This window comes from Lepisosteus oculatus, chromosome 3 (assembly GCF_040954835.1).
Source record: "Lepisosteus oculatus isolate fLepOcu1 chromosome 3, fLepOcu1.hap2, whole genome shotgun sequence".
NCBI lineage: Eukaryota > Metazoa > Chordata > Actinopteri > Semionotiformes > Lepisosteidae > Lepisosteus > Lepisosteus oculatus.
The window spans coordinates 41,762,009-41,789,520 of NC_090698.1; the positions used below are offsets into that span (position 1 = coordinate 41,762,009).

At 36.0% G+C, this 27,512-nt stretch overlaps 2 protein-coding genes across 2 annotated transcripts in view; both read left to right on the forward strand.

Moving 5' to 3' along the window:
* The first annotated feature begins 1,453 nt into the window (after positions 1-1,453).
* On the forward strand, positions 1,454-13,335 carry cdk7 (cyclin-dependent kinase 7). The gene is made up of 12 exons (XM_006626727.3): positions 1,454-1,638; positions 2,061-2,120; positions 2,394-2,427; positions 3,614-3,681; positions 4,256-4,324; positions 8,194-8,304; positions 8,603-8,721; positions 9,145-9,244; positions 9,917-10,003; positions 10,276-10,425; positions 12,005-12,149; positions 13,057-13,335. Exons 1-12 carry the CDS (start codon positions 1,570-1,572, stop codon positions 13,083-13,085), a joined length of 1,041 nt encoding a protein of 346 aa, XP_006626790.2. The 5' UTR covers positions 1,454-1,569; the 3' UTR covers positions 13,086-13,335.
* A 6,407-nt stretch (positions 13,336-19,742) lies between these two features.
* serinc5 (serine incorporator 5) overlaps positions 19,743-27,512 on the forward strand; it is a 50,621-nt gene continuing 42,851 nt past the window's right edge. Inside the window, exon 1 of the mRNA XM_006626726.3 lies at positions 19,743-20,249. Within this exon, the coding sequence (XP_006626789.2) occupies positions 20,223-20,249 (27 nt within the window). The 5' untranslated portion in view covers positions 19,743-20,222. The remainder of the gene's footprint in view (positions 20,250-27,512) is intronic.

Consider the following 27,512-nt stretch of genomic DNA (forward strand, 5'->3'; position numbering starts at 1 on the left):
GATCTGTGTCTGTGACAGCAAGGTTGCTGGTTCAAATCCTAAGGCTGGCAGAGGAATCCTACTCTGTTGAGCCCCTGAGCAAGGCCCTTAACCCCAACTGCTCCAGCTGTATAAATAGCTAATCCTGCACTCTTACCTTGAACTTCTCCCTCTGTGCCTGTGTGTCTCCTGGAGAGCAAGCTAGGGTATGTGAAAAGACAAATTCCTAATGCAAGAAATTGTATATGGCTAATAAAGTGATCTTATCTTACATTGGTGGTGGTGGAGGGGAGTCCCCATTACCTGTAAAACACTTTGAGTGTAGTGTCCAGAGTATTCTTATACTTATTTTAAGAATCAGTCTGACTAGAATTCTTTCACTTTAGGATCACTCACTGCTTCATATTTGTTAATTGGCTTTTAACCTGTATTGATATATGACAAGAATTCTACAGATTGAGTTTCAACTGTTTTAGAGAGACTTAGTGAAAAGCTTTCTGAAAACCAAATCACATCGTGTGATTTCGAGTTTATCAGTTGTCCTTGTTGCATATGCAAAGAATTTTAAGCATGATGTAAAACAATATTCTCCTTTTCTAAATCCTTGTTGAATGTCTCTTAAAATGCCATCATTTTGCAAATATTCTTCCAGTTAGCACTACTGTTTCCATGACCAGCCAAAATTAAGATTGATTGGCCTATAGTTTTGTTTTATGAATTGGTGTTTCATTCTAAATGTTCCCTTCTGTGGGTGCAGCTCCCATCTTTAATTAGAGTTGAAATATCTTGGTTAAATATTTATTAATACTATCCCTCATTTCTTTTAGTCCAACTGTGAAAATATCATGTTCCAGTGATTTATTCATTTTTATCCACAAAATAGTAATACCTCAGTGTCAGGTATGCAAAAATCACAATGTTAATGACACTCCTTTTTCTCCACATTTTCTGTTCTCTTCTAGAATTTATTTTTTAAAGTATTTTCTTCAGCTTATGTTTAATATTATGTTTTTGAACTGTAACCATCCCTTATTTCTATTTTATTGCTATTGACTCTGTATCCATCTGCTGACCTCGTGTACGCTGTTTGCACATTCTGCCTTCCTCATTCAGTCTGTTTTCTTTAAATTTAAAGTCTGATTTTGGACTAAACCGTTTAGAGGTTTAAGTGTGCATCAAAGACTGCCATATCATGATTACACCTAATATGTTTATTCTGCGCTGGTTCTTAAAACAAAAAGGTCAATGACAGCGTCTATCCTAGTCCCTGCCTTTGAAAACTGGGGTAAAAAGCAATCATAAGCCACTTCAAACATTGATTTTAGCTTCTAAAAGAGCTAAAATTAAAAATAAAATGTTAAAGAAGGGGTTCTCAATCAGTAGATTAATGTTGATTGATGTTATTTAACATAAAATACTGCCCTCTATCTTCCACAAGACGGATTTTTTTAACCTGGAAGTAGTTGTGATCTGTAGCCAGTGACAATAGTGCGCACGCACAAACATGGCGATCTGCACAAACGCATTAACAGTTTTCTGTTCATCAGCAGGAAGTTGGGTCTCTTAGTGACAGTTGTAAGTTAGGAAGAGATGATGGCCGTGGATGTGAAATCCAGAGCAAAGAGATACGAAAAGCTTGATTTTCTTGGAGAGGGCCAGGTAAAGGGAAAGTTCTTTAGTTTTAAAAAACAACAGCTGAAGTATATATCGATGCATATAGTTGAGCTGTAGCAGGAAAGCGGACACTACTATTAAATTAAAGGTCTCTGTGAAGAATTACACGCTATTCATAAAAACTGTTAGTGTCGTAAGAAAATGTTTTTGAATTTGCATAGCCTACAGAAAGGCTGTTGCAATAAAAACATTTTTTATTGTTGTGTGATACAGGGTTGCTGTAGTTAATTTCACTTGGTGTGAACAAATCGGATAGAAAATAGTTAATAGGATAAATAGGTGCTGTTTTTATATTATTGTTTAGAATTGTTTTTTTTTAAACGACAAATATTAAATGTTTTGCTTGTTGGTTGCAAATAACTGTTTTGGAATGGCTTCCTGATCTATATCACCTCATCTCTTTGCAGTTCGCAACTGTTTACAAAGCAAGAGATAAGAATACAAACACCATAGTTGCGATCAAAAAGGTATTGTTGCTTACTCTTTTCATTTTGAATATAGCTCCATTGTAGTACTCGCAATTTGTCTTCTAAATGCAAAGTTGTCTACCTTGAGACTGTTTAATTGTACATGTGGAAAAAGCAAATATGTTATCCAGAACACTTCGTTTATTGTTTTCGTGTGTTAATTGTCCTCTTGAGATTCTAATTTAATTTTTCTTAAACAGGAATTACAAACAGAATTACTTCGCACTTTAAACGATCCTTTTTGAAGATGCATTTCTAAATTTCTAATTTCAGATTAAAGTTGGTCACAGAGCTGAAGCCAAAGATGGTAAGATGGATACTTACATTTATTATGCTGTTATACCTATTTATTTATTTCTGAAAGGTACATTATTTTGTTAGAATTGTGAAAGATTTAGGAAGACCTTTAAAACTCCTTTAAAGGTGTTGTTTAAATAACCTTAACTTTAATCTAAAATAGTTTTAATTATGGTATACCTATAGATTTGTAAGCAGTGCTTTGACAAGCATATAGAACAATTTCAGCAGTGAATGGGGAGAAATGGTCATTTTATTACTTACATTGGCAATGTTAGCAGTCCACTTTCTTGATCCAGTCAAGCTCTAATTGTTTAAGACAGTCTGATACAAGTTAAGACGCGACATATAGGAGCATAAATAATGGTTTATGTCCCAAGATGGTATTACAGTAAAAAATCTAGTCTAGAAACATGTACACGCACACAAGTATCTTTGAATTAACGAAAAACAATACCTAATGTCTTTGCCATTCTCTGTCAGTAGATATCGACACTTAGGCATTCTGTATCTGTCATCACAAGAATTGTCATTCACATTACCTGGCAATGACAAAAACATTTTTGTTCCCAGAAGTCACCAGCATCACAGTTCTCACACTCATTCTTATTGTTGTGATTTTGTTTCCCTTTTCTGTTACTCTCCATACATTTTTATGCAGCATTTCTTATTTCAGAATTTCCTTATTGAACATAATTTCTTTAATGATTCTCCCAGAAGAAATCGCCCACAATACTTATAGTACTCAGCCATACAATAAGCTCAGTGAGGGTTTTTCCACCGAAAGGTATTTATTACAAAGTGATTGGTAGTGAAAACATTTTTTTGTAGAGATTCTTTCAATGGTTTGGTCACATTTAAACTCATACAGTAATTGGAAATTGATACAATCAGGTATAATCATAATTAAAGTCTGTGTTCATTGTCAACAAAAAAGACTTTCATTTCTGCAATAAAAAAAATACTACAGCAGACCTGTATGTTGTAGAAGAGAGCATTTCACTTCATAGCCAAAGGGTTGCAATTAATTTAGTTATGGTTTCAAGTGCCATTCTATGAATATGATTTTCCCAACAGCCTCTGCCTCAGTGCTTGGCAGCACATAGTTCAAATATTTTAACCAGTGTTGTTTCACAGTGAATCGTAAGATTTTAAATCAAGCTTTCTTATGTATGCAATTACCCCACTTTGCACAGGTATTAACCGAACAGCCCTTCGAGAAATTAAACTGCTTCAAGAGCTAAGTCACCCAAATATAATTGGAGTAAGTATTTAGTTGAGCATTAATTTCTAACGTAATTTGTATTTGTGTGTCTGTTCTTTTGTAGTTTTACTTTTTGTGCTAACGTTTTGGGAGCAACCTACGAATTACCACTGTTTTGTTTTGTGTTGACAATTGATGCAGAATAGTTTTCGTATTTCCAGAATCCATTCTATTTAAGCAATAGGTTATTATACAGTTTATAAATCATGCTATGACAGATTTTAAATCTATTTTCCATGGTGTTTCAGAAGCATATGCAGCTGAACTGAATTTGACATGCTAGCTTAACTGCATTGCAGAGCAGTCCTGAATTGAAAGAGACATAACAGTGCCTAAGCAAATGCTGTTTATTCTTTCAATGTCTTATGCATGCCTTCAAAGAAAAAAGTTAATTGAATACTAATTAAACAGTGTAAAATAATTGATTTTTTCTTTTTTTTAAGGGAGCATTGATGTAACTTGATAATGTAACAGACCAGATGGTTGATTTTTTTACATTACTTGAAGACATAGTAATCTGCATTTTCTTGGTTACTGTACATTATAATATGATTACTTTTCATCTTTCATTAAGCTTCTAGATGCTTTTGGACATAAATCCAATATCAGTCTGGTCTTTGACTACATGGAAACAGATCTAGAGGTAAGGTTTTCTTTTAAAGACTGGTGCCTTGTGTTTGAGATCTGTCTTTCTTACATTTAGGAATTCTAGTGAATGTCTCTTTCCCACAGAAAATTACATCCTTTGCCTAGACTTTATATTCCCAGTTAATCATGAGAACAGAACCAGGTGTTCCTGTGGTGCTGTTAAGGGATTTAAATGCATGACCAGTATGCGCAGGTGGGAATATTCTTCATGTGTTTATTTCTTTTCATTTTTGAAATTCATCCATTCGCATAATCTTTTTGGCACATTTTTTTTTGGCATACTTTTTGACAGCTGTTAACTGGTCATCTTAACTTTGTAGCTGCTGTTGGATCTAAACGAATCCACAAATATTTCTTTGACACTTCATTGGTATTGCCATTGGTTAAACAATGAGAAATATTTGGTACACTAGATGGCGCCTTATGCCTTTTCCTATGGGGAGGGGAATCCAGTGCCTAAAAGCATACAGTTAGTTTGATAAAGTGCCTTTATAGCATTTAATATATTTTTAATATAGCATTGCACACAAATATTTAGGGAAATATTTACTATTCTTGAAATCATTAGCTAGTCCATTGTGTTGAGGATATAAGCATTGACACCCTTCATCTCAAATAGTATTAACTGTTGTATAAAGTGTTCACCTATATTTGACAGCAATATTTCCCTGCTTTGAGTTTCATGCTTAGCAAGCACTTGCCCTTTCTAATTCCTCATCATTGCTCAAGAAGTCTCAAAACTCACTTCATGAAAAAGCCTCAGCTCCCCAGGATGACCCAGAGCTACAGATCGTCCAAATTTAATTATTAAAAAAAATTAATTCACTTAATAATTGAATTAAAAAATCCTGTACATCGTTGCAAACTTGCAAGGTAAAAAAGTTTAAAATAATCTCCTAATACTGTGTATGGCCAGTATTTGAATGACATAAGCTTATAAAAGTTTTCTCATTCAGAGAAAAATGAATGCATTTATTAAGTCAACTGCTGAAAGTACTACATGAAAGGGCAGCCCAGTAACCAAGATAAAAAAAAGTCCACGTTTAACAGCTTTAGTCACTTTTTTTTGTCTTGTCTTTTACTCAGATACTTAAATACCAGGCATTCATATGGTGTTACTTACACAGAGCATTATGTTAAAATTTGTGAACAATGGAACATCTATTCCATTGCAGTATTCCTTGAAAGGGAACACATACTGGCTTTATTTATAGGGCAATTACATTCTTGCTTCAACTGCTCCGTCCTCAGCTTGACATTTGGTTTCAGAAATATAAAAAAAATGCTTCCTTATGGAGACCAAGCAAAGCTTTAAAAGCATTTTTTGGAACATAAAAATGAAGCCTGAGCTTTGATTGTTATTCCAAACTTTTTTTTTCCCCCACATGGAGTGCTGTAACATTCCTGCTTTTTAAAGTGGTGCTGAAAGGGTGTAAGAACATGAGACAGCATATACAGAACAGTAGGCTGTTTTTTTTATTTAGAACTTAATTCATTTGAGGATCTCACCCAGCTATTTTTTGAAGGATGAAGGATAAATTCAGCAACAATATGGCTGAAAGGCTTTTTTCAGACTCTCCCAACACTTTGTTGGAATAATTACACAGAGGCTGCAAGAAAAGCTTCTGCTTTTCTTGGTCTTAGAATCACTTATTATTTTTCACTTGTATCCTCATGTTTCATTGTTTATGTTGAAGAAGTTCTCTAGTTTGGATATTTAGTTTATGAATGTCTTTAAGGTTTTTGAATATTTGAATTAACTTGACTCCTGTTCTTTGTTTCAAAGTAAACCGGTTTTTGTACCATAAACTAATTATTTTAACTTTTAAAACAATTAGCTAGTTTAATATTCTCAGATGCCAGAGCTTTCTCACTGTCCTACACAGACCTAATGTTTGAACAAATTGAAAATTCTGGACTCTGTAAGTCAGATAAAATTGAATGATCCACGCTTCTTAAAATATTCAAATGTGCACAAAATTCAAAATGCCTCTCTACAGATTAGTTTCTGCTTTGCTATTTTGTGGTTAGACTACTGCAAATGCATAGTACATGTGAATTTTAGGTTGTCACTTTCAGCTTTTGCAGTACACACTCCTGAGAGGTAATTTTTATGCTGAAACGCAGACTTGTCTGATTTTTATTAGGCAATGTATTTTTCTTTAATCCCAAAGGACAGCTCAGATTTACTTTAATTATCTTTATATTTTTTAATGTATCTTTATTTTGAAACCTACTGTTTAGGTTTATGGGACTCTAACCCCATAAAAAATAGCTATATAGTATATTGGTAATGAAAGCACCTATGCCGATACTTTCCATGGCACAAACCAAAATAAACGGAGCACATTGTACTGTTTGTAGGGGCGCCATCTTCACAGAGCTTTCAAAATTACTGTGTTTGAGAGCATGGTCCTCTTGTGCTGGTGTAAAGTTAATGGCAGCAGTGAGCTAAGGTGCTTATTGGATAGCAGAAGTATAATGCAAGAATGTGAAGTATAAAAATCATGGGGTTTTTAAATAATAATGTTGGCATCATGCTTTCAGATTCCTGTTTTAATTTTCCACCTTAAAATTTTTATGAATACAGTATTTGCCTTCATTTAGAACCTTTTATTCTAACGAGGCCATCAGTTCATCTGTAATATTTTGTAGTTAGTAGCTAATTGATACCTGGAACCTTATCCTTATTTTTTCTTGAGAGAATACAACATTTAACCTTCAACAGTTTATGCAAGACTTCCATAGCCTTCTGTGTAATGAAATACAATATCTCTAGATCTCAATTTTAAATGCACATAGTTTACACATGGGTCTATATTTGATTCATATTCCAGTGCTGAATCTGAAGAGGTTTATAGGTTTAACTTTGTCAAGGCCTTTACGTATAGCCAGCAGCCATATCACCCTGCAACTCACAACTGGCTGCCCACTGAAGCTAAGCAGGTGTGAGCCTGGTCATACTGCTGTGCTAATTAGCTTCTAGGGAAATTGGCCCTGGTGTGAGCTTGTTTGTGCCTGTATGTGCCCTGTGATGGACTAGCATCCTGTCCAGGGTGTATCCTGCCTGCCTCCTCTTGCTTGCTGGAAGAGGTGTTAGTGGGGCCAGCAGGGGGTGCTCACCCTGCAGTCTGTGTGGGTCGTAATGCCCCAGTATAGTGACGGGGACAATTATACTGTAAACAGGCGCCATCCTTCGGATGAGACGTAAAACCGAGGTCCTGACTCTCTGTGGTCATTAAAAATCCCAGGGCGTTTTGAAAAGAGTAAGGTTGTAACCCTGGCTTCCTGGCCAAATTTCCTCTTGGCCCTTATCAATCATGGCCTCCTTACTCTGCTCTCTCTACACTCGTACGTGTTGATCATTCTTGCGCACATTGGTGGTGATGGAGGGGAGTCCCCATTACCTGTAAAGCGCTTTGAGTGGAGTGTCCAGAAAAGCGCTATATAAGTGTAAGCAATTATTATTATGATGATGATGATTATTATTTGAATACTAAAGTAATTACTTTTCCTGATAGTCTTTTCTGTTCAAAAATAAAAAGATTTTTAATGTCTGTATTATATTCTTTTATGGCTGGGAGTGGAGTGTCAGGTTGCTCTTCTCTGGTCTTATTCTAGTGCAGTCATGTCTTATTTTTAAAGCTATTTTGGAATAGAAGTACATGTTAACAAGTCCTGAAGTCAAATGCAGGGCACAAAAAAGGCCATTCATTATGTATCAAATGTTTCTACAAAAAATGAATTAAATATTACTTCCCAATCTCACGAAAGCTGCAGTTTCAAAGACATTTTTATTTTCACTGTTTTGGAAGGTTGCAGCTGGAATAACAGTATTTTTTTTATAAATACCCTTCTTTTTAGGTAATAATAAAGGACACCAGCCTGGTCTTGACTCCTGCAAACATCAAAGCATATATACTGATGACACTTCAGGGTCTAGAGTATATGCATCAACATTGGATCTTACACAGGGTAAGACTAATATAGAATTCACTGTCTTTCAAATATAATTATCTGACAAGTGCTGTAGTAAATATTTTCAAATGTTTTGTTTTTTTACATAGTTTTCATAGACTGGCACCACGAAATTGAACAAAGTGTAAACAGATGTTGAATTTGATTCATGTTTTGTTTTTAACCTTTAAAGCTTTTTTCATGTACCTCAGTGCAGTTCAGTCACTGTTACAGTCTAGAAGATTAGAAGCACATTTTACTCCTTCATGTGTAGCAGATAACATGAAATAGTAAAACTTTGTTCTATTTTGTTTAGGATCTCAAACCAAACAACTTGCTATTGGATGAAAATGGTGTCCTGAAGCTTGCAGACTTTGGTCTGGCTAAGGCTTTTGGAAGTCCCAATAGGGTGTACACTCACCAAGTAGTAACAAGGTAGGCATCCTTTATTTTATAAAAATTATTATATATTTATTAACATATTTATGAGTAAATGAAGCATGTGTTGCAGGTTAAAAGATATGTCAGATGTTGACAAAATACAAGTAAAACAGTCTTTTCATGCTTCTGAAGAAGTCATTTTAAATGGATTGGGGGGAGGGGTGGTGCATTCTTGAAATGTTAATAATGCTGAACTGATTCTGCTCTTTTGCTTGCTTACAATTGGAACAGGACTGTAGATTATTACTGGTAGATTTTTACATTGGCTGGGTCCATACAACGAGGTTCGCAAAAAGATCAAAAACGCTGGGGTGGTTATGTCAAGAGTTTAGTAAAGGTCAAAATGCCCATTTTGTTTCTGGGTTCTAGTTTTGGTTAGGTGCATGATTTCCAGAGTAACTGATCTCTTGCCTTCAGGTGGTACAGAAGTCCAGAGCTTCTCTTCGGTGCCAGAATGTATGGTGTGGGTGTAGACATGTGGGCAGTTGGCTGTATATTAGCTGAGTTGCTCCTAAGGGTAAGCACACATTTCGGTGAGAAGTTTGGTTCCCACCAGTAGTACTGGACTGTGACAGAACAGTTTTTCTTTGGTATTTGATTTTTATAAGGAATGTTGTTAACCATTTTAATAACTTGACTCTCCTTGTGCTAAGAAATTGTGAATTTTCCCATGAATGTTATGCCTTATGTAGACCCTCATTCATCACAAAGACTTTTGAAGAGTTTTGCTAAAGAGTTTTGCTAAATCTGAATCTTCTGTGGTAATTTTTTACTTAAATATAGGTTGTTAATGTGAGTCATATAATGTTCTTAAAATTCAAGATAATTTTTTTTCATGCTTAATTGTTACGTTTCTGAGGAAGATTTGATAATTGCCTTTTATTAGACTAACAGTGAAGACTGTGATCGTGTTAAGTTAAAGGGAGATGCAGTGTAATGCTCAACACAAAGACCACATAGCCTTTAAACCATGTCTTGTTTCTTAAGTAGTGTTTCAAAAGCAATTATAGAAGCAGTTCTTTAATGTTACTGTACAAAAAAAACATAATTGTTTTTTTAGTATTTTTTAATTTGTGATTGTGTAGAAAAACAATTTACAGTGCTACTTTTTATAGTGCATAAAGGCAGCCTAAATCTTGTGATTGCTTTTACTTTTAATTAACAGAATTGTTATACCTTTTCCTGCCAGGTACCCTTTTTACCAGGAGACTCAGATCTTGACCAGCTAACCAAAATTTTTGAAGCTTTAGGAACTCCGACAGAAGAGACATGGCCTGTAAGCATTTTACTCAAATGTATTTTTTTAGGAACCGTTTCTAGATGTGGACTTAATTTAAATGCATTTCGAACGTTTAAAGTTCCTTTTCTCACAGTGCAAAAATAAGTAAAGGATAAACAGTATTCCTGTGTTTCATCGTTTCATTAGATCTTGAGAATGTGAAAATGTGAAAGCTTTCCCTTTTTTATGTTATAAATTTTGATGCATGTTAATATGTTGTCCTTTATTTCCTTGGGATTATGTATGAATAGTCTTTTGGATTTTCCTAGGGCCTGACCAGCCTTCCTGACTACATATCATTTAAAATGTTTCCTGGAACACCCCTAGAGCACATATTCAGTGCAGCAGGTGATGATTTACTGGACCTGTTACGAGGATTATTTACATACAATCCCTGCACACGAATCACGGCAACACAGGTAACCGTTTCACTCAATAGATCACATCCTAAAGTCGGTGAAAATTAAAGAATAGCGCAACGTCTACCATTGTTGTTTTTTTAAGAGATTTAATTACAATGTTTGAAGAGGTGTTATTCTATAGCCCACAAATGTTGTTTTTCTAGAAACATGAAGAGACACAGCTGTGAGCAATATGTATTTTGCCAATTGTGCAGTAATAAACTAGTACTGTTGAATGCAGCTGACAGCACCATTATTTATTCATGTATTTAAGCTACAAAAAAGAATATGTGCTTTGGTTTAATGTACTGACTAACATGAAACTCCAAGAATAACTACAGTATCATCTACAAAATATTTAAAATGCACAGATTAAAAGTCATGAAGCTTGTGTGAACTTGATTTATTAAAAAAAGAGCTGGTCTGCTTGCTGCAATTCAAGGTTTTTACCATGAGAGAGTTATTTCTTGTTTAAGTATTTATGTGGACACTGTTTTATTTATGTAACATAAAAATAACTTTAAATATTTTTATATTCCCTGAACATGGTGTGAGGCTGACAAAAATAGTTTCTTAAATGTTTCAATCAAAAAAGGCACTCTTTGAAATCAACCCTATTTACAAAAAATGACTAATACTTTCCAGTGTTTGCTTAATAGGCATTAAATCTCATTAGGGACACAGTTGATTGAATACAGGTGATGTGGTGATTTAATCTGCTATACATCAAGGCTAGTGAAAAGAAAGAAAAACACAGAAAAGCAAAATGCTGTGCTTTTCTAAAGAACAATGCCTTGGTGGAGACTGTAATACAGTAAATCAGTACACTTTCTGTCTATCTGGGGGTTTCCGCAGTTAGAAATTTCTGACTTGGAAAATTTCTGTCAATAACAAGTCACAACATGAATCAAAATATATCTTTGTGCTAAGTCTCCTTGACCAATTTTCTATTGCTAGTTCCACTGCAGAAATGGCAAGTCACAAAAACCCTGTCAACAGCAGTTTAACTGGGAAACCAGATAAACAGCCAGGCCAGATGACCATACAGGAGCCTACTGCTCAGCAATGTTCATTGGTGGTAACACAACAGAAGAACACTCCAGCTGGGTTCTCCAGCAACGGTGACAAACTCTGTTTAGTGATGAATCAAGATTTTGTGTAAGACACTCTGATGGGTGTCAGTTAAACCGAAAGAGAAAGTTTGTAATGCTTGATGGCAACCTGACTGCAATGGATTGCTTTGACTTGTGTCCTGTGTCTTGTAACCCCATTTGCTTCCCTTCCTGTGGACTTATCCTGACATGACATGTCCAGAAAGACAACCCATGTCCGTTTTATACTCATATAAGAATGGTTTTTGTGCAAGATGATAATGTGGCGGTTATGCAGTGGATGCAGTGCATGTTTTACCTGTTAGCCATGAGCCCCATTGAACATTTTGTGCGATCAGATTGGACAGTGTGTTATTTAGGGCTCAGAGACCTCAGAGTTTCTTTTCATGTCCGGTACACTGTATAATTGCAGTAGTTGTTCCCATGGGTTCAAGGTAAATCTAAACTAAAATGATAAGTTGGTTAAACATTATTTTTTCTTTCAGGCCTTGAAAAAGAGATATTTCAGCAACAGGCCTGGCCCAACTCCAGGACCCCAACTTCCAAGGCCTAACTGCTCAGTGGAAGCCCTAAAAGAACAGGAAAACTTTAAAATTGGAGTTAAAAGGAAACGCGATGGTACAGAACAAGGTATGTGAATTGTATTCCACTTCAAAAGCTTGTTTGTACATTACTAAAGATCCTACAACAAAAGTGCAGAATGGGGACCAGGTAAAGAGCTGTTTTATCCCAGCAGTTTTGTCTCCTTCTAGAGTGACATGGCCAGATTTCAGAAGCTAAATTGTTGGTCCGTGCTGGGATGGGAGCCATACAGGTCAACAGCCATAGAGCACTCTTTTCTTTTGTCCAAGATTTCTAAAAACCAGTGCCCTAACATGGTAACAGGGCCATTCTTTAGTGGAGGTGTTAAACCAAGGTCAATAAATTATTAATTTAAATTAGTTTGATAAAGATTCCAGCCGTCATTCATAAGAGTAAATGTGTTAATTCTGATGTTCTGGCTGAGTTCCGCTGTGGGTTTGATCAAACTGGCTTCCATTAAATTCCCACTTAATGCAGTTAGTGATGCATTTTCTGTCTTCTTCATGTGATCTGCTGTGTAATGGAGCAGATGACACTATGGCTGCAAGAATGACACTCAGGTGGGTGTTGCTCTTCGGTGATGGATGAAGTCGGTCCACTTCTCTGTGTAAACTGGTTCACGATCCTTCTGTATGAAAAAGGACTATTTTACAGTGGTAAAACAGTGGCTCAAAATAATTATAAGGAATTATTATTAAAGCTTGAGGTATATTCTGTTCACAAATACATTTTATTACAAATTATAATTATAGAAATATTAACAAACAACATTTGTTCAGTACACCATAGGACGCATTATAAATGTGAACGGAACCTAAATTAATACTGGTTGTTTAGTGTACTGGGATGCAATTAGCATTTGTTAGAACATTTAAGGGTGTGGCCTTTATACATTTATTATCATAGTTTTTGTGTTTGATATTAAACCATCGCACTGAATCTATCTCACTTACAGGATCACTGAAGAAAAAATTGATATTCTAACTGGAAAAGGCCAAGGTTGATGTAAGGTGACTGCCGATGACTACTCAACAGTTGGTGCTGCTAAAAAATGACTTCTCTAAAGTCATACATGGGGAAAAAAGAAACTTGATCGCAGTTACACATTGTAACATTGAACTGTATGAGCTCTCCAGAGCATTATTATTTATATAAATGGATTTTTGATATGAAAGAAGAGTAAAGTTCATTTACTTTTATGTTTTTATATGACAATAAACTGTGAAACTATAAATGTTCCCTTTTTCCCTTTTCTATTATAAAACTGGAAATAAGGTTTTATGAATCTGTGTTTTTTTGCATGTTTTCTGTTAAAGTATTGACCCACCTACAATTTTCACTAGAAATCTACTAAGAATAGAAGAATGCACATTGTCTTATGAAAACATTAGGCATATGTTTCAACAGAAAAAAAAAGTTTATACATTTTACTGGTACTCAAATCTGAGATAAGCTGTTGGCTGACTGCAACTGGAGTTTCCCAAGCTGACATTCACTGGAAATGGTGGGATTGAGTCAGACAGGGTGGTATTGAGTGCACTGTGCAATAGCAATCTCTATAACTTGCCAAACACCTTCAATCCTGAAGTGCTGTTCATGAGAGATGCAGCAGTTCTTCATGTGTTGCTAATTCTGCTGTAGACATTGGAACATTTTTGTTGTGAAAAATGACATGGTTCAAAAGAGAAAGGCAGGCATATGTCTTCATCCTGTGCTCTATAAAGGTTCTTACGGGTGAGTTAAACTGATGATAAGGGATGTAAAGGATTTTATGAAGCAGCTGCATGTTGTGACTGGGGAACATGAAAGAGTATAAGAGAAGTGTATGGTAACTAAGATACTGTGGTTTAATGGAAACTGATATATAATGGTGATATATTCATATGTTTCAAAATGTAAGGCTTTTCTAGGAGTCATTTTAATAGAATACACAACTGAAAGAGAAAAAGTACTAACAGAATGTTAATTCTTTCCTAATGAGCACCGAGCTTCCTTATTCAACTATCTCCTGGCTCCCAGCCTATTCTAAACAACAAGTGGTATGTCATCAGTCATGGAGTTTTTTTCTTCTTGTCTTCTCCTAACTCTTAACACTTCAGCAGCTGCCACAGTCTTCTTACGTGACCTATACCTCTCAGCTGAATTGGGAGAGCAGTCACTGAACATTGTTCAGAGAACCTTCTTCTGTATCTGGGGAGTTTTCCTTTCCGCTGCATCCTTGTCTAGTCAGGCAGAACCAAAAATGTTGTCCGGCAGACTGACTTGCTTAGTCAGGCAGTGATTTTCAAGCAAACATTCAACCGTGAAGACCAAGAAGCTTTCAAAACTACTCAGTGGTAAAGTTCAATGGATTTAAGTTTTTTAAAGACCCTTAATGTCTCAGAACATGGTGAAGTTGATTAAGGAGTGAAGTGAAGAAGACCCAAACACTCAAGATCAGACTGTCCCTCCAAACCAAGAGCCAGGAAAGGAGCAAACAAGTTAGGTACTATATGCAACTCTGAGGACAAGCTATGAAGTTTGGCCTGAGATGGGAGAAAAAGTGAATGAACAACATCCCAGTTGCTTCACAACGCTGGCCTGTGTGGTAGAGTTTGTAACCAAGCATTTAAGTGATGCTGCAAACATGTGGCAAAAGGGTTTGTGGTCAGACATAATAAAAATTGTTAGCTAATGGTAAAAAAAAAAAGGTTAGTATTGGTTTAGGTTAGGTTTTTGGAATTCTTGTAAAAAATTCCAATTCCAAAAGTAGTCATTGTCCCATGACGGGTGCTGTAGATATTTTCTTCCTCATTATACATTATTGTGGGGAAATGAAAGTCACATCTACAAATACTTTGTTTTGTATGAGTAATGTACTGTATGTCCTCGACTGTGTGTTGCATTGATTGATTTATGGTTGAAGGTGCTGTTCACCTGGATGTAGTAGTTAGCAGTGCTGCCTTGTAGTGCTGGGGTTCTGGGTTTGATTCCAGACCTGGATCACTGTCTGTGTGTAGTTTGTGTGTTCTTCTCATGTTAGGGGGGGTTCCTAATTGGCTTCTAAGAAAATTGGTACTGGTATGAATGTTTATGCTTCTGTATGTCTGCCCTGTGGTGGACTGATGTCCTGTCCAAGGTATACCTTTCCATGCTCCCTTTACTTACTGGCATAGGCTCTGGCTCCACTGCAACTCTTAATTGAAAGAAGCAATTAGAAAATGAATGGATGCTGTTGTTCACCTTTTCAAAGACTTGGTAGAATTACAGAGAAAAACACCAATTTAGGTCTGCTCTTCAGTTTGTTGTCAAGTTGTATGAACTTGTCCTGACTGAAATACGTGGTGTTTACACCAATGTAGTTTGAGTCTACATGGACAATATCCCCCGAGTCATCACCTTTCTCAGCTTCAGATTACATGCGTGATCCCAGCCACCTTAGTTCCAGTGAGACAGAAAATTGTCATCTACTCATGGTCTCTGGGGCAAATCGCAGTTGCTGTACAGTATATGAAATATGTTGTGTGGAAGGATCTGCACCTGTGGCTGGAAGGTTGCCGGTTCAAATCCCTCAGCCGACAGAGGAATCGTACTCTGTTTAGCTCCCGAGCAAGGCCCTTCACCCCAGCTGCTCCAGGGGCACTGTATAATGGCTGGACCTGCGCTCTGACCCCAAGCTTCTCTCCCTGTCTGTGTCTCATGGAGAGCAAACTGGGGTATGTAAAAAGACAAATCCTAATGCAAGAAATTGTATATGGCTAATAAAGTAATCTTATCTTATAAAGGGAACCAAAGATTTAACCCCAAGCTGAATGGAATGTGTTTTTGCTAGACAACATATGAAGTCTCCTGTGAAAGCCTTGGAGGAGAAAAAAATATTTTTCCTATATCACCTTCCTCTACACAGGTAAGAGACATCAGGCTTTCCTTCGCAGAATTCTCTACTCAGCAACCTACTGACAAGCCCATCTTCACTGCCCTTACAGCAGATCCACAGTTTGACTCACTCTGGGTAAACCACCTCATTCAAATGACCAGGTTTGTCATCCCTTTCACCAAGCAGCTCAAAGCCAGAGCAAACGCTAAGCATCCTTGATCTATCACTTTGGATCATGTTGCTGTATCACCTGCATTACCTATTTTGATATATTATATTTTGAAAATCAGTAGATGTTTCTAAAAGCCAGATTTAAGGGAATATATGAGAAAGAAAATTGATACTTTCCCATCCTTTCATAAATATAGACCAAATGCAACGCAAACATACTAAAGGCTGATTTACTATGACTGCCAAGGGACAAAATAAAATCCAGTGCATGTTTGGCTAAAAGAAGGGTTCTATATGAAAAATGATTCTCTTAGGAGTAGAGTGTAGCTTATCCATACATTCAACCATTTTCTAAATGCTTTATCCAGTACAGGTTTATGGGGGAGGTAGAACATATCCAGGTTTATTTTTTAAAAAATTCTTCTTTTCTTATCTCACTTAATTCTTCACTTTCAAAAACTTTTATTCATCCTAAATCACCTTTAAGACTAAATTCTGCATTCCTCTCATTCTTCAATACCCAATATGTAGAGATACATATGTGGTATGCAAACACCATTTTAATATAAAATAAAACCGTAAAAAAGCAAGTGGATAAGAAAGAGTTCTAAACCAGGCTCAATAATACTGTTCACTACATATCAATAGTTTTAGCTTACAAATGAGAATGACGCAGGTTGTCAGAAACTATATCCCCCACACACAACTACCACCACTGTTTTCATGAGCCCTAGAAAGAAATGAAGGCTCTTTGTATTCTTTCAAAGCGAGATTGAATTACTGCTAAATACCACTCATCTTTGAAAAGAAATTTGCACAAAGCCAATTGTTTTGGTGAATGCTTTTCATTTTAAGACAAGGTAAAACTCTAAAAATGTAAAATTCTACAAACTGTAGTTAGCAGCATTTTCAGCAGCATGAAAAGTGTATTGCAAAATATGGAATCTGTTTTGCAATTTTGTGTGAAGGCAGGAAAATGGGCTACACATGGAAATAGCTCCTCTCCTGAGAATTAGCAGAGCTAACAGCAGCACAGGAATTCTGTGCTGCCTCAGGTACTGTTATCTCTGTTTCACAAAATTCTATGTACAATACAATTGGCACACTAAAAGTTTTGCAACTCAGATATACAGTGCAAGAAACAAGATAACAGTATATTGTCTGTTTAAGGGGGTGGGTTGTCTTGATACTGTGTGTAATTACTATTAATAGTTTACAATACAGTATATACTGTATTTAATAAAGAGGGTTGAGAATTGTCTGAATTGACTGAACTGGTAATGGTATTGCTACACTTCCCCGTGTTACTATTTTGTACAAGTGGAAGTGATAGGAGGCAGGGGGTGTCTGCAATTTAAAAATAGTATTATTTTTATAACATAAATGTTATTTCTCAAAGTAATAGCCCTAATGTACTGGGCCAATTTATCCTTCAAACTAGCAATTCCCTGATAAAAGAACTCATCTATTATATCAATGTCATATTGCAAGTAATCATTATCTTGAAACTGTGCTGAAACAGGTATTGGCCATTCTGATGTGAGTCTAGGTAATAGGGAGGTGGCCGTGTTTTGACCTACACTGGCAAATGGCAGTCTGGATAACCATGATACTTTGTGATACAGCAATAGGAAACTACTGTCCAGCTATATTTTTTAGATGGCAGTATGCAACCAGGCCAGTATACAGTATCTCACTCTGCAGAACAGTGATGGTACTAGTCCACAGCCTAGTCTATATTATTTTTACACAAACATGATGAGAAACTATAAAGCACAAACAAATTCTTAATCTGCTCCATAGGATAACTGGAGCAACAGGCATTTTGGTTCAATCATATATATTCTCCAGCAATGTAGCTCCAAATGTTTGGCTTTTTCAAACTGGTAATGGGTAATTTTACCTTGAGTTTGAGTTTTACCTTACTTTGAGTTTTTAAAAGATCTTTATAATCTTTTAGTAATACCAAGTATATTGCTTTATACTATTGGCATGCATGTGAATAACAATAAAATGACATGAAATGAAATGCTTACTGCCATTTAAACGTCATAAATTGTCATCTGTTATCTGAAAAATGGAAGGAAACAATTAAGACTTTATAGGTTAATAAGTTGAAAGCTTAATAGCTGACAATAGACTGCATTTGATCACTAATCATTTTTGACTTTTAAATTATGTGATGACACGAGACTTAGCCTCTGCCTTTTGAAAGGCATAAATGTCTCTCTTAGTCATTCTTCTTTGTCCATTGCAGATGCTCCAACAATAGCAAAACCACTACAATAGCGTTGTTTCATTCTAATGTAAATCACATAACATGATGTAATTAATTTCAAGACATATAAAAACAGCAGTTCTTTTGTTCTGTTTAGAAAAAAAAATAGGGAAAATGATTAGGTGTTTTAATCGCTTTGCACCTAAAAATGTGCTATAAAAACAGAATTGAAATCATTTAGTTTGACTATTTTTTTACATTATACATATAGTAGAAGCTTGGTGGCATAGTGGCGTGAGAGTTAGCCCCGCCTCACTGCTCTTGGGTCCTGGACTCGATTCTGGGACAGAGGGATTTCTGTGTGGAGTTTGCATGTTCTCCCCATGGCTACATATTTTTCACAGAGAGCACCTGAAGTGGGACATGTATATATCTCACTTATCCATCATCACAGTATCACCACTTAAGCACATTGTGAGAGGTGTTGATGGGGTCTGTTAATTTAGCCTCAATCAAAAGTTACACTAAGATGCTATAAAGCTGACTTGCTTTAGCAGCCCCAGTGGCTTAACGCTACATAATAACAGACAGGAACAAAACCCACAAACAGGATAAACCAGACCAATGGCTGCTGCATATCAAAGGACAGAACCTACAGCAAGACAGAGTAGGACAAGAATTAATTACATATCCAAGAACAGGACAAGCACTCATATTGTTAAACAAACTTACTTCTGACTGTATATAAGAGCTGGGAAACCCTTGCAGTTTGTCTGTTCTGTGGGGCAGACCAAGCGCGTGTTTTCGGACTAAATTGAGCTAAATAAAACTGAATCTGCACCAGACTGTGTCCTGCTCCTCTGATGAAGAATTTCCTACAACAGCACCAGTGTCCTCCCACAGTCCAAAGACATACTGTCTAGGCTAATCGACGTATGATCTGCAATGGAGTGCCGTCTCGTCCAGGGGGTTTCCTTGGCTGTGCCCATGTCTAACCTGTGATTGAAGACGCAGGAATGTGGAAGATTCGTCACATAATGCACAACAATGCTTCTGACCCTGTATCAAAATGAGAAGTTTAATATTCGATTTTACAGAGTTGTTTGGCATTACTTAGACACGACTGTTGCTGTGATTGAGTATGTAGTTCAATGTCCACAAATTTTAATTAATTGATCGGTTTATATTCATAGATAACTACAATATACAGATTCATATAGAACATTAATTGCCTTACAGCACAATCTCCTTGACTTTTATGCACATTACATCATTTTTGCTCTTCGAAAAGATAAATCTGTCTCCTCAATAGTTCAGCACTTGTTAAAGCCAACTTTCGAATACGATCCACATCACCGTTAAAAAAAACATCTTGTCACCGGAAAAGCAAATGGGATCCAGAACATCTGACGACAACGGAAGTGATTGAAAAGCGAAAAATGAGAATAATTATTGAAAGAGAAATTGCTTTTCATCGAGGGAGATAATGGGTGAATTGAATTATTTTTAATATATGCTGATATCCCGCGGTCCGAGTGAACTGTCCAGCTGATGACAAAGCTGAGTTTTGTTTCTACATGGTGCTTACTGTACTGTTTGTTTTTAGAAATTCACTGCAGACCTCGGTTAGGAGACGCTGTTGTGGCTTTTGTCTGTGCTGTTTCAGGAGTGGCTCAGCAGCAGTAGCGCCATCACCGACAGTCTTAAAAAGAAAAACAATAAACGTACAGTATATATAAAGCATCAGCCTGGACCAGCGCATTATTTATGTGTGAGCTGGGATTTGGGAGGCTGAAGAACAACATCTCTTTCGACCCCGAACTGGAAATCTGCGGGGTTATAGTATTACAGTTTAAAAGGGATCCCTTGAATCAGAATGTCTGTTCGATGTTGCGTTTCTCAGGTAAGCAGCTTGATTAAAAGTTACACTTTTCTTTTCCGTGTTGTTTGCAAGTCGTTATTTTTATATGAAGTAACCCATTTAATAATTTCCATCCATTTTATATGTGTATCTATAGCCTCGTGAGAGCTGAAACTGACATTAGTGTGAAGTACTGATTACATTTTGGTGATTGAGATTTTAATTTATGATTTGAATAGACCGGGACTAAAATTGTAGAAAATAAGAAGCCTACTTCATTCATAGCAATGAGAACACTTTCTTGACTTTTAAACACGTCGGCACATCCTTTACAGCCAGCTGTGGGTTTTTGATTCATGCTTTTCTGTTTCTGTTTTTATAAGTGGTTTCATTGCCTAAATTATATGTATTAAAGATGCGGGCAGTTTATCGATTTTTAAAGCTAGTATCTTTTTTAAATAGTCAATACTCAGATACTTTTTTAAATACTCAAATTAGACCAGACTTTGTGTTGAGTGAAAATTGAGAGATCTGTTTAAATGACCAAAGTCTCTTACATCCAACCATCAATATTTTTCATAATTGTCTTTATGGGTTTTAGTCATGCGAATTATTTGTGGTGGTGAACGCATACGTAGATCTAATTTAACAAAACTAGTTTTTGCTTTTACTGTTGTAACACCCGAGATCACTCTTCAGATTAAAGCAAACGTATATAGTGTTGTCGTGCCCCTCTAAGGTCCTTCTGAGGATTCAGTGTAGCGTAAACTGAATTTGAGTCTTCAACAGGGAGATTAAATTCGTCAAATACTCGATGCATTACCCTTTTTAATCATTGCTTTTGATCTATCTAGTTTATGTGCGAACCATTGTAACTTGATACAACAAAAATGCTTCCTGAACGTTTTATAAGTGTAAGAAAATGTATATTTTAGTTGTCATAAATAATTTACTGAACAGCAGATTAATGTTACCTATAAATCGCCTGGATTGGCCTATAGGCCTTCTTTGGCAGCACAGTATAACGTAACAATAGTGTTGTACATCAGAGAGCATCTAGTGTTCTTGCATTGTTAAAATTCTTTGTGTTTGCTCTACTTGCAGAATATCTTCTGAATAAATCAAAGTTTAAGTTGAATTGAAAGGGGAATTGAATTGAATTGAAATATTATATATATTTGGCAGATGATAGTTTCAGAACATGCATATTATAAAAAAAACACTACAGCATACTCGTTTTTGGTATTTGCCATATATCATATGCTAAGGCATATGAAAAAAGGATTTCCCTGCTTTGTTTCTATCAATTCCTGAACATTTCATACTGTTTTATGGGGAACAAAGGGCATTTAAAGTTTAGATGGTAAACTGTTTTCAGTTTAGTTATATTTTTTTTAAGAAAAAGGTTATGTGAACCTGATGTGGCATGTCCTCTTTAATACAAATAGTTAATGTTTTTCAGCTCTGTTAAAATAACCAGATATGATATGTGTGTCTTTGTTAGAATGTGGATGACCTAGATTCTCAGAATAAACAAATTCTCCTTACGTTTTTGCATGTGGATGTTTTTTTCTTTATCCACCAACTGCATATGTGATATTGAAGGAAAAAAAAATTTTTTCCACTCAGTAAAGACATATTTTTTAAAAAAGCACAGTAATAAGTCATTAATGTTGCAGTTTCTCAGTAGCTTCTGGAATGAAGTTAATTTGTCACATAATTATATAATTTCCCTAAGACTGGTCACTAAATTACATTGAACTTTGATTTGCAGTGTTAGTGATTTGATCTTAGAATTAGGAAGTGGGTTATGGCTGGCTACGAAAATCCGCAAAGTTAGCTTTTTTATACTAATATTAAATTTCATGCCTGCATGAACTTTATGTCTTTATACAATCATGCCTATTTGCAAATAAGTTGAAAAATAGTGCATGAAACAACACCCATAGTACAAGGTATTTGATTGGTACATTGTGAAGCATAAGGTTGCTGTCTGTGAGGGCCTAAGTCCAAGCAAGCAGACGACTCAGAAGTTCCAGACTGCAGTTGAAATATATACTTAACTCTGCTGGCTATAAACCTTACATCTGTAATAAATGGTTTGCTCTTATGCCTCATCTATGAATTAGAGTAGTCAAAGTTTTAATTCTATAGCAGTTGTTCTTTGAAAGAACCAAAAGAGTCCTTAAATAATTTGAACAGAATCTCCACCCAGGATAATTCAATATCTCACTTATTTGGATATTGTTAAGAGCATTTATTTTTTTGCAGTACTTTATGTCCCCTTGCTTGTTTCCTTGTTCATTAGCCAATCAAGAGATGTCTTTTTTAACAGGTTATGTAATCTGAATCTGAAATATTTTCTGGAAATGCAGTATTTTCCAACATACAATATAGTATACCTGTAAGACAAAACATTTCATTGTGATTTAGTGGGATTCAGGTAAAAGACTCAAAGATTATACTGCTCAGTAACCATTTAAGTGTATGCCATAAAACATTAACTATTAACACCATCCAATCCAGTTATTTATTTTGTGTATTCTGTGAGGAAATATTTCCACTTCTGTTATTCTTTATACAGTACAGATCTGTACCATAACTGCTCACTTGGTAATTATGTGTGTATTAATGACTGATTATAGTCTGTCTTGTGACATGGTTTGTAGCTTCTTCTCGGTGTAAGACATGATGGCTCTACTTACCAAAATCTGATACAGTATAACATGCTCTATCTAGGGGATTTATGCAGTTAATGAAGTCCAGCTGTGAGTGTGGGTTGCACAAGCTGGAACTTCACAGTTTTTGCTAAGACTTTTAAAAGGATGTGATTGATGTTTTAGGGCAAAAAGGAAAATCAATGTAATATGTAGGCCTTAACGTTTACAGTATATGATATTAGAAAATGGTAGCCTTTCATTTAGGGAGAAACTGTAGAGAGAGACGTGAACAGTGGAAAAACACTTCAGGTTCAATGAGTCAAGCCTGTAAAGCTTCTTTCAGTGTAGCGGAGATTTTCCAGTGTCGTACTATACACAGATGCGAAGAAACTGCTCAACACAGCAGATTTTTGAACAACATGCTCACAGAGTGAGTAATGCACTCCCTTGCTAGGACTTCCCAAATCCTTCTAACCATCTGATGGTAGGAGTTGATTATGATGATTTACAGTACAGTCTGACACAGAGTGTAGTATTTTCTTATACAAAATATGCAAGGGCATGGCTTGTGGGAGCTGGAATATTGGATGTTTTTCCAAGATTAATGAATCTACAATATCCATCTAATTAAATGTCTGAATGAAATTGTAAATATGTGCGAGTGTTTGTTAGGATAAAAACATTGCATATTCCTTTAAATGTTGCTGTTTAAGAGATGCAGGGATCTTCATCTTAACCCATATAGTAGTGCTTATAATGCCCTTTTCTCAATGGCCACAAAAGCATTGCTTCTTGCTCTGATTTCATTGAAAAAGCAGCGTCACAATTTGTACCCGTTTTGTATGCTCTGCTGCTTGTAAACACGATCAGCTTGCTGCATGTGATTCCTGTACTAACAGAACAATATGTCTGTAGAAAAGTGTCTTTCACTTCTGAAAAAAAAACACAGGAATAGGTAAGAAAAACGGATTCATCCATTTAAAAGTCATGATTGCACAAGTGGGCGGCACTGTAGCACAGCTGTTAGCATTGCTGCCTCAGAGCACTGGGGCCCTGGGTTCAGTTCTGGTCCTAGGTTGCTATGTGTGTGGAGTTTGTGAGTTTGCATGTGTTTTTTCACTGGGTGTTCCAGTTTCTTCCCACAGTCCAAAGATATACTGGTAGGATAATTGACTTCTGGGAAAAGTGGCCCTTTTGTTAGTGTGTATAATTGTGTCTGTGTGTCTGCCCTGTGGTGGACTGGCATCTGTCCAGGGTGTGTCCTACATTGTGCCCATCATTTGGTGGGATAGGCTCCTGCTCCCCTGTGCCCTTCTGTTGTGTAAAGAGGTTAGAAAATGGGTGGATGAGTGTAGAAAATTACCTTAATGGGTCACACAATTAGAATTACTTTCTGTGCAATAATATCAGTTCCTGTAATTTATATATTGTGAGCTTTATGCGTGGCACAGACCGAAATAAAACATTTTCCAGTCATGGCCATCCTTACAAAAAGGACCGTCGTAGCGCCATCATGCTATGGAGAAGATTCTTACCAGCAGGGACCGAAAGCATTTTAAGAATTGAAAGAACAATAAAATAGGCAACAGAATAGAACAGATAAGCAAATACTAGAGGAAATCCCATCTAATCAGCTTAAGATGCAAAACTGACAGGACAGTGATTTAAAGGTACACTGGAGTGGCTTAAAAATATGCAAGTGGCCCAGTCAAAGTCTTAACTTATGTTGAGGTCTGAAGAAAAGCTTGAAAACTCCAGCCTGTTAGCGACCACCAAGCAATTTGTGACAACTTGAACAAATCTGCCAAGAAGAATGGGAAGATGGTACAGGTTTACCAAACATTTTTAAAGTTACCAAATCCTTCTACCAAATATTGTGTTCACCATTCTAAGTAAAATCAACATATTTATTTCTTAGGTTTTTACCATAATTTATCTTACCCTTGTAAGTCTTCAATTTGAGCTTTCAGGTTTTGAATTAAGTATTGGTTTAAAATACTGTATGCCTAATTTTATAATTTTACTGTTGGCAAGGCACTGTATATGATTTGTGATAATTTTAAATAATTTTTCCATTTTCATCCAGCTTCAACGCCTTATTTTTAAAGAACAGAGAATTAAAATAATTTTGTGCAGTAGCCTATATCCTTAAATAGATGTTCCTTTTTACATATAATTAGTAAAAACTGATGAGAACTACACCTGATACTGTAAGATACCTACGTTAAGTTTTAATTATGGATTAGTTAATTTAAACTATGTTATTCAGAGCTCTTTTCTGTTGATTTACTTGTTTTCCTTGGTACTCAAATCAGTCACAGTTGTCAACATACGCTATTTGGCAACCACTGAAAAAACAAGCTGTTGTTTTGCTGTTTTGTAATAGGTTGACTAAAAGTTTTTTTTATTGGAGATTTTTAAACTCTAATTTGGAATTTCTCCGCTCTTTCTTCTAAGTTGTTAAAACTTTACATAAACTGTGAAGAAATAGTGCCTCACCTACTTCCAATATAGAGTCCAAGTATTTCAGAAAAAAATGTGAATTTCAAACATTGCTTTCAAAAGGGCTGGGGGAGCTTGCAGTCAGAGGAGCTAGCTGTGTTTATAACTGGCAAAGAATCTGTAAGACAAGTTTGTAGGAGGCTTCGTCTTTCAGATAAATTTCCTTTGTTTTTTTGTCATGCTTCAGTTGTTTGTGTGTTCTTTGACGCTCAGAGTGCATGAAATGTTAAATTCGTTGATTGATTGAGAGTTTGCATTTACTACATCCATGTTCTTGTGTCAGGTCTTTTGTCTTTTTCTTCATGCATATGAATTCTTTTTAGATGCAAAGTTAAATGGGCGGTGTTGTTTGTTTCCTATAAAATGACTATGCCAGTTACAGCCTCAATAATGTCAGCAATCACAGTTTCAGCTGTTTAAACAATACATTTATTTGTAAAAACCACAGTTAAGTCACTCTCAGCTGACAGGATACAAACATCTAGATACAGTGGGTGGGAAAGTCAAACATTCAGCTCCAGTGTTCTCATATCGTTGGGTTCTATTTGCAATAGACACAACAGCTGTTCCTCCTAGTGTTAAATGGAATCACAGTATATTCAGTTTTTATTCTGCAGTGTGTATACAAAACAGGCAAAATCAAGCATTGTACTGTTACAGTCTTGTTGTTGGTAATCATTTTTGATTTTGCGTCCCTAAAGTAGTTTTCTTTTGAGGGTCTGTACAGTATGTACTTTTGTACACCTCCTTAGAAAGAAACTATTCACTGTGTCATGCAGTGAAGTCTGACATTGCTGTGTATTTTCATGCATTCTCACAGTTTGATAACTGCTTTGCCATATGTAAGGGAAATGGAACATCTCATCATGACCTAAATGCAGTTGCATGCCTCGCTGAAGCAACAGCACAAATGTTTAATAGCTTCAGCCTAGAATTAGAAAAGTTTGCCTACCAGTGCTGTGAGACTATGTATCTTTTTCTTCTTGCCAGCATAACATTACTTTGACAATTGCTGTAATCTGATTTTACCTGAATATGATTCACATGAAATAGAGATATTTAAAGACCTTTTGGTCAGGGCTCCTCAAAGTATTGAGTGAGAAAACAATTAGCAAAATACATAACAATATATCTCCAAAGCATCAGCAAATGGCTTTTTCTTGGGGTGCTATCTGTGTGCAGTTTGTATGGTTTCCCCATTATTCGTGTGGCTTTCCTTTGGGTGCTCTGGTTTCCTTCCATAGTCTGAAGGCATGCTGGTAGGTTAATTGGCTTCTGGGAAGATTGGCCCTGAGTGTGTGCATGTCTGTGTTTGTGTCTGTGTGTGCCCAGCAATGGGCTAGTGTCCCATCCAGGGCATGTCCTGCCCTGTGACCCTATGTTGGATAAAATGTTTAGAAAATGGATGGATGTTCCACATAACAAAGCATGTTCTATCAAACCCTCTAATAGTCTAAATGGACCATATATAATTGAAGATAGAAAACCTACTAGATCCCTCATATAACTAAGATAACTCACAATATCTTTCTATCTCAGTGTCATCTAATTTATAAGCTAATTCTTCTGTTTTTGCTTTATAAAAGTTTACACTGACTCCCTAGGGGTAATGTATTACTTGGCATTATGCCATGTTTTCTTTCAGGTCCTGAGCAGCTACTGTAGCTTCCTTTACACTTAGATGTTGTATATATTTATCTGATGCCTGTGCATGTGTTTTCACTTTGTTATACAAGACCAGAATTAGTTAGCAGTTGATTAAAAGCACAGACATCAATGAGTAAAACAGGGTCTATCAGCTGTGTCTCATGTTAAAATACTTTGTGTTAAACAGAAAACAAAGGAGTTGCTTTGGGAACACTGTAATTTAATCGGTAATGCCAATAAAGCTCTTTGAATTTGAATTTGCAATTGACTTGGGTGTACTGATGTGATGCTTATCTTATTTCATGGTTCTATCACAACACTTGAGGTGACCTATGTCACACTGCTTGTATGTGATAACACTATCATCCTTTTGCTTTAAAATACTGAATCCGAGCTATGTTCACAAACCCAGACTTAGTGATCACCTTTCAGTTATCCTTCTGATGAATTATTCATAACGGGAAATATTAAACTCAGCCTGAATCAGATATCTGCT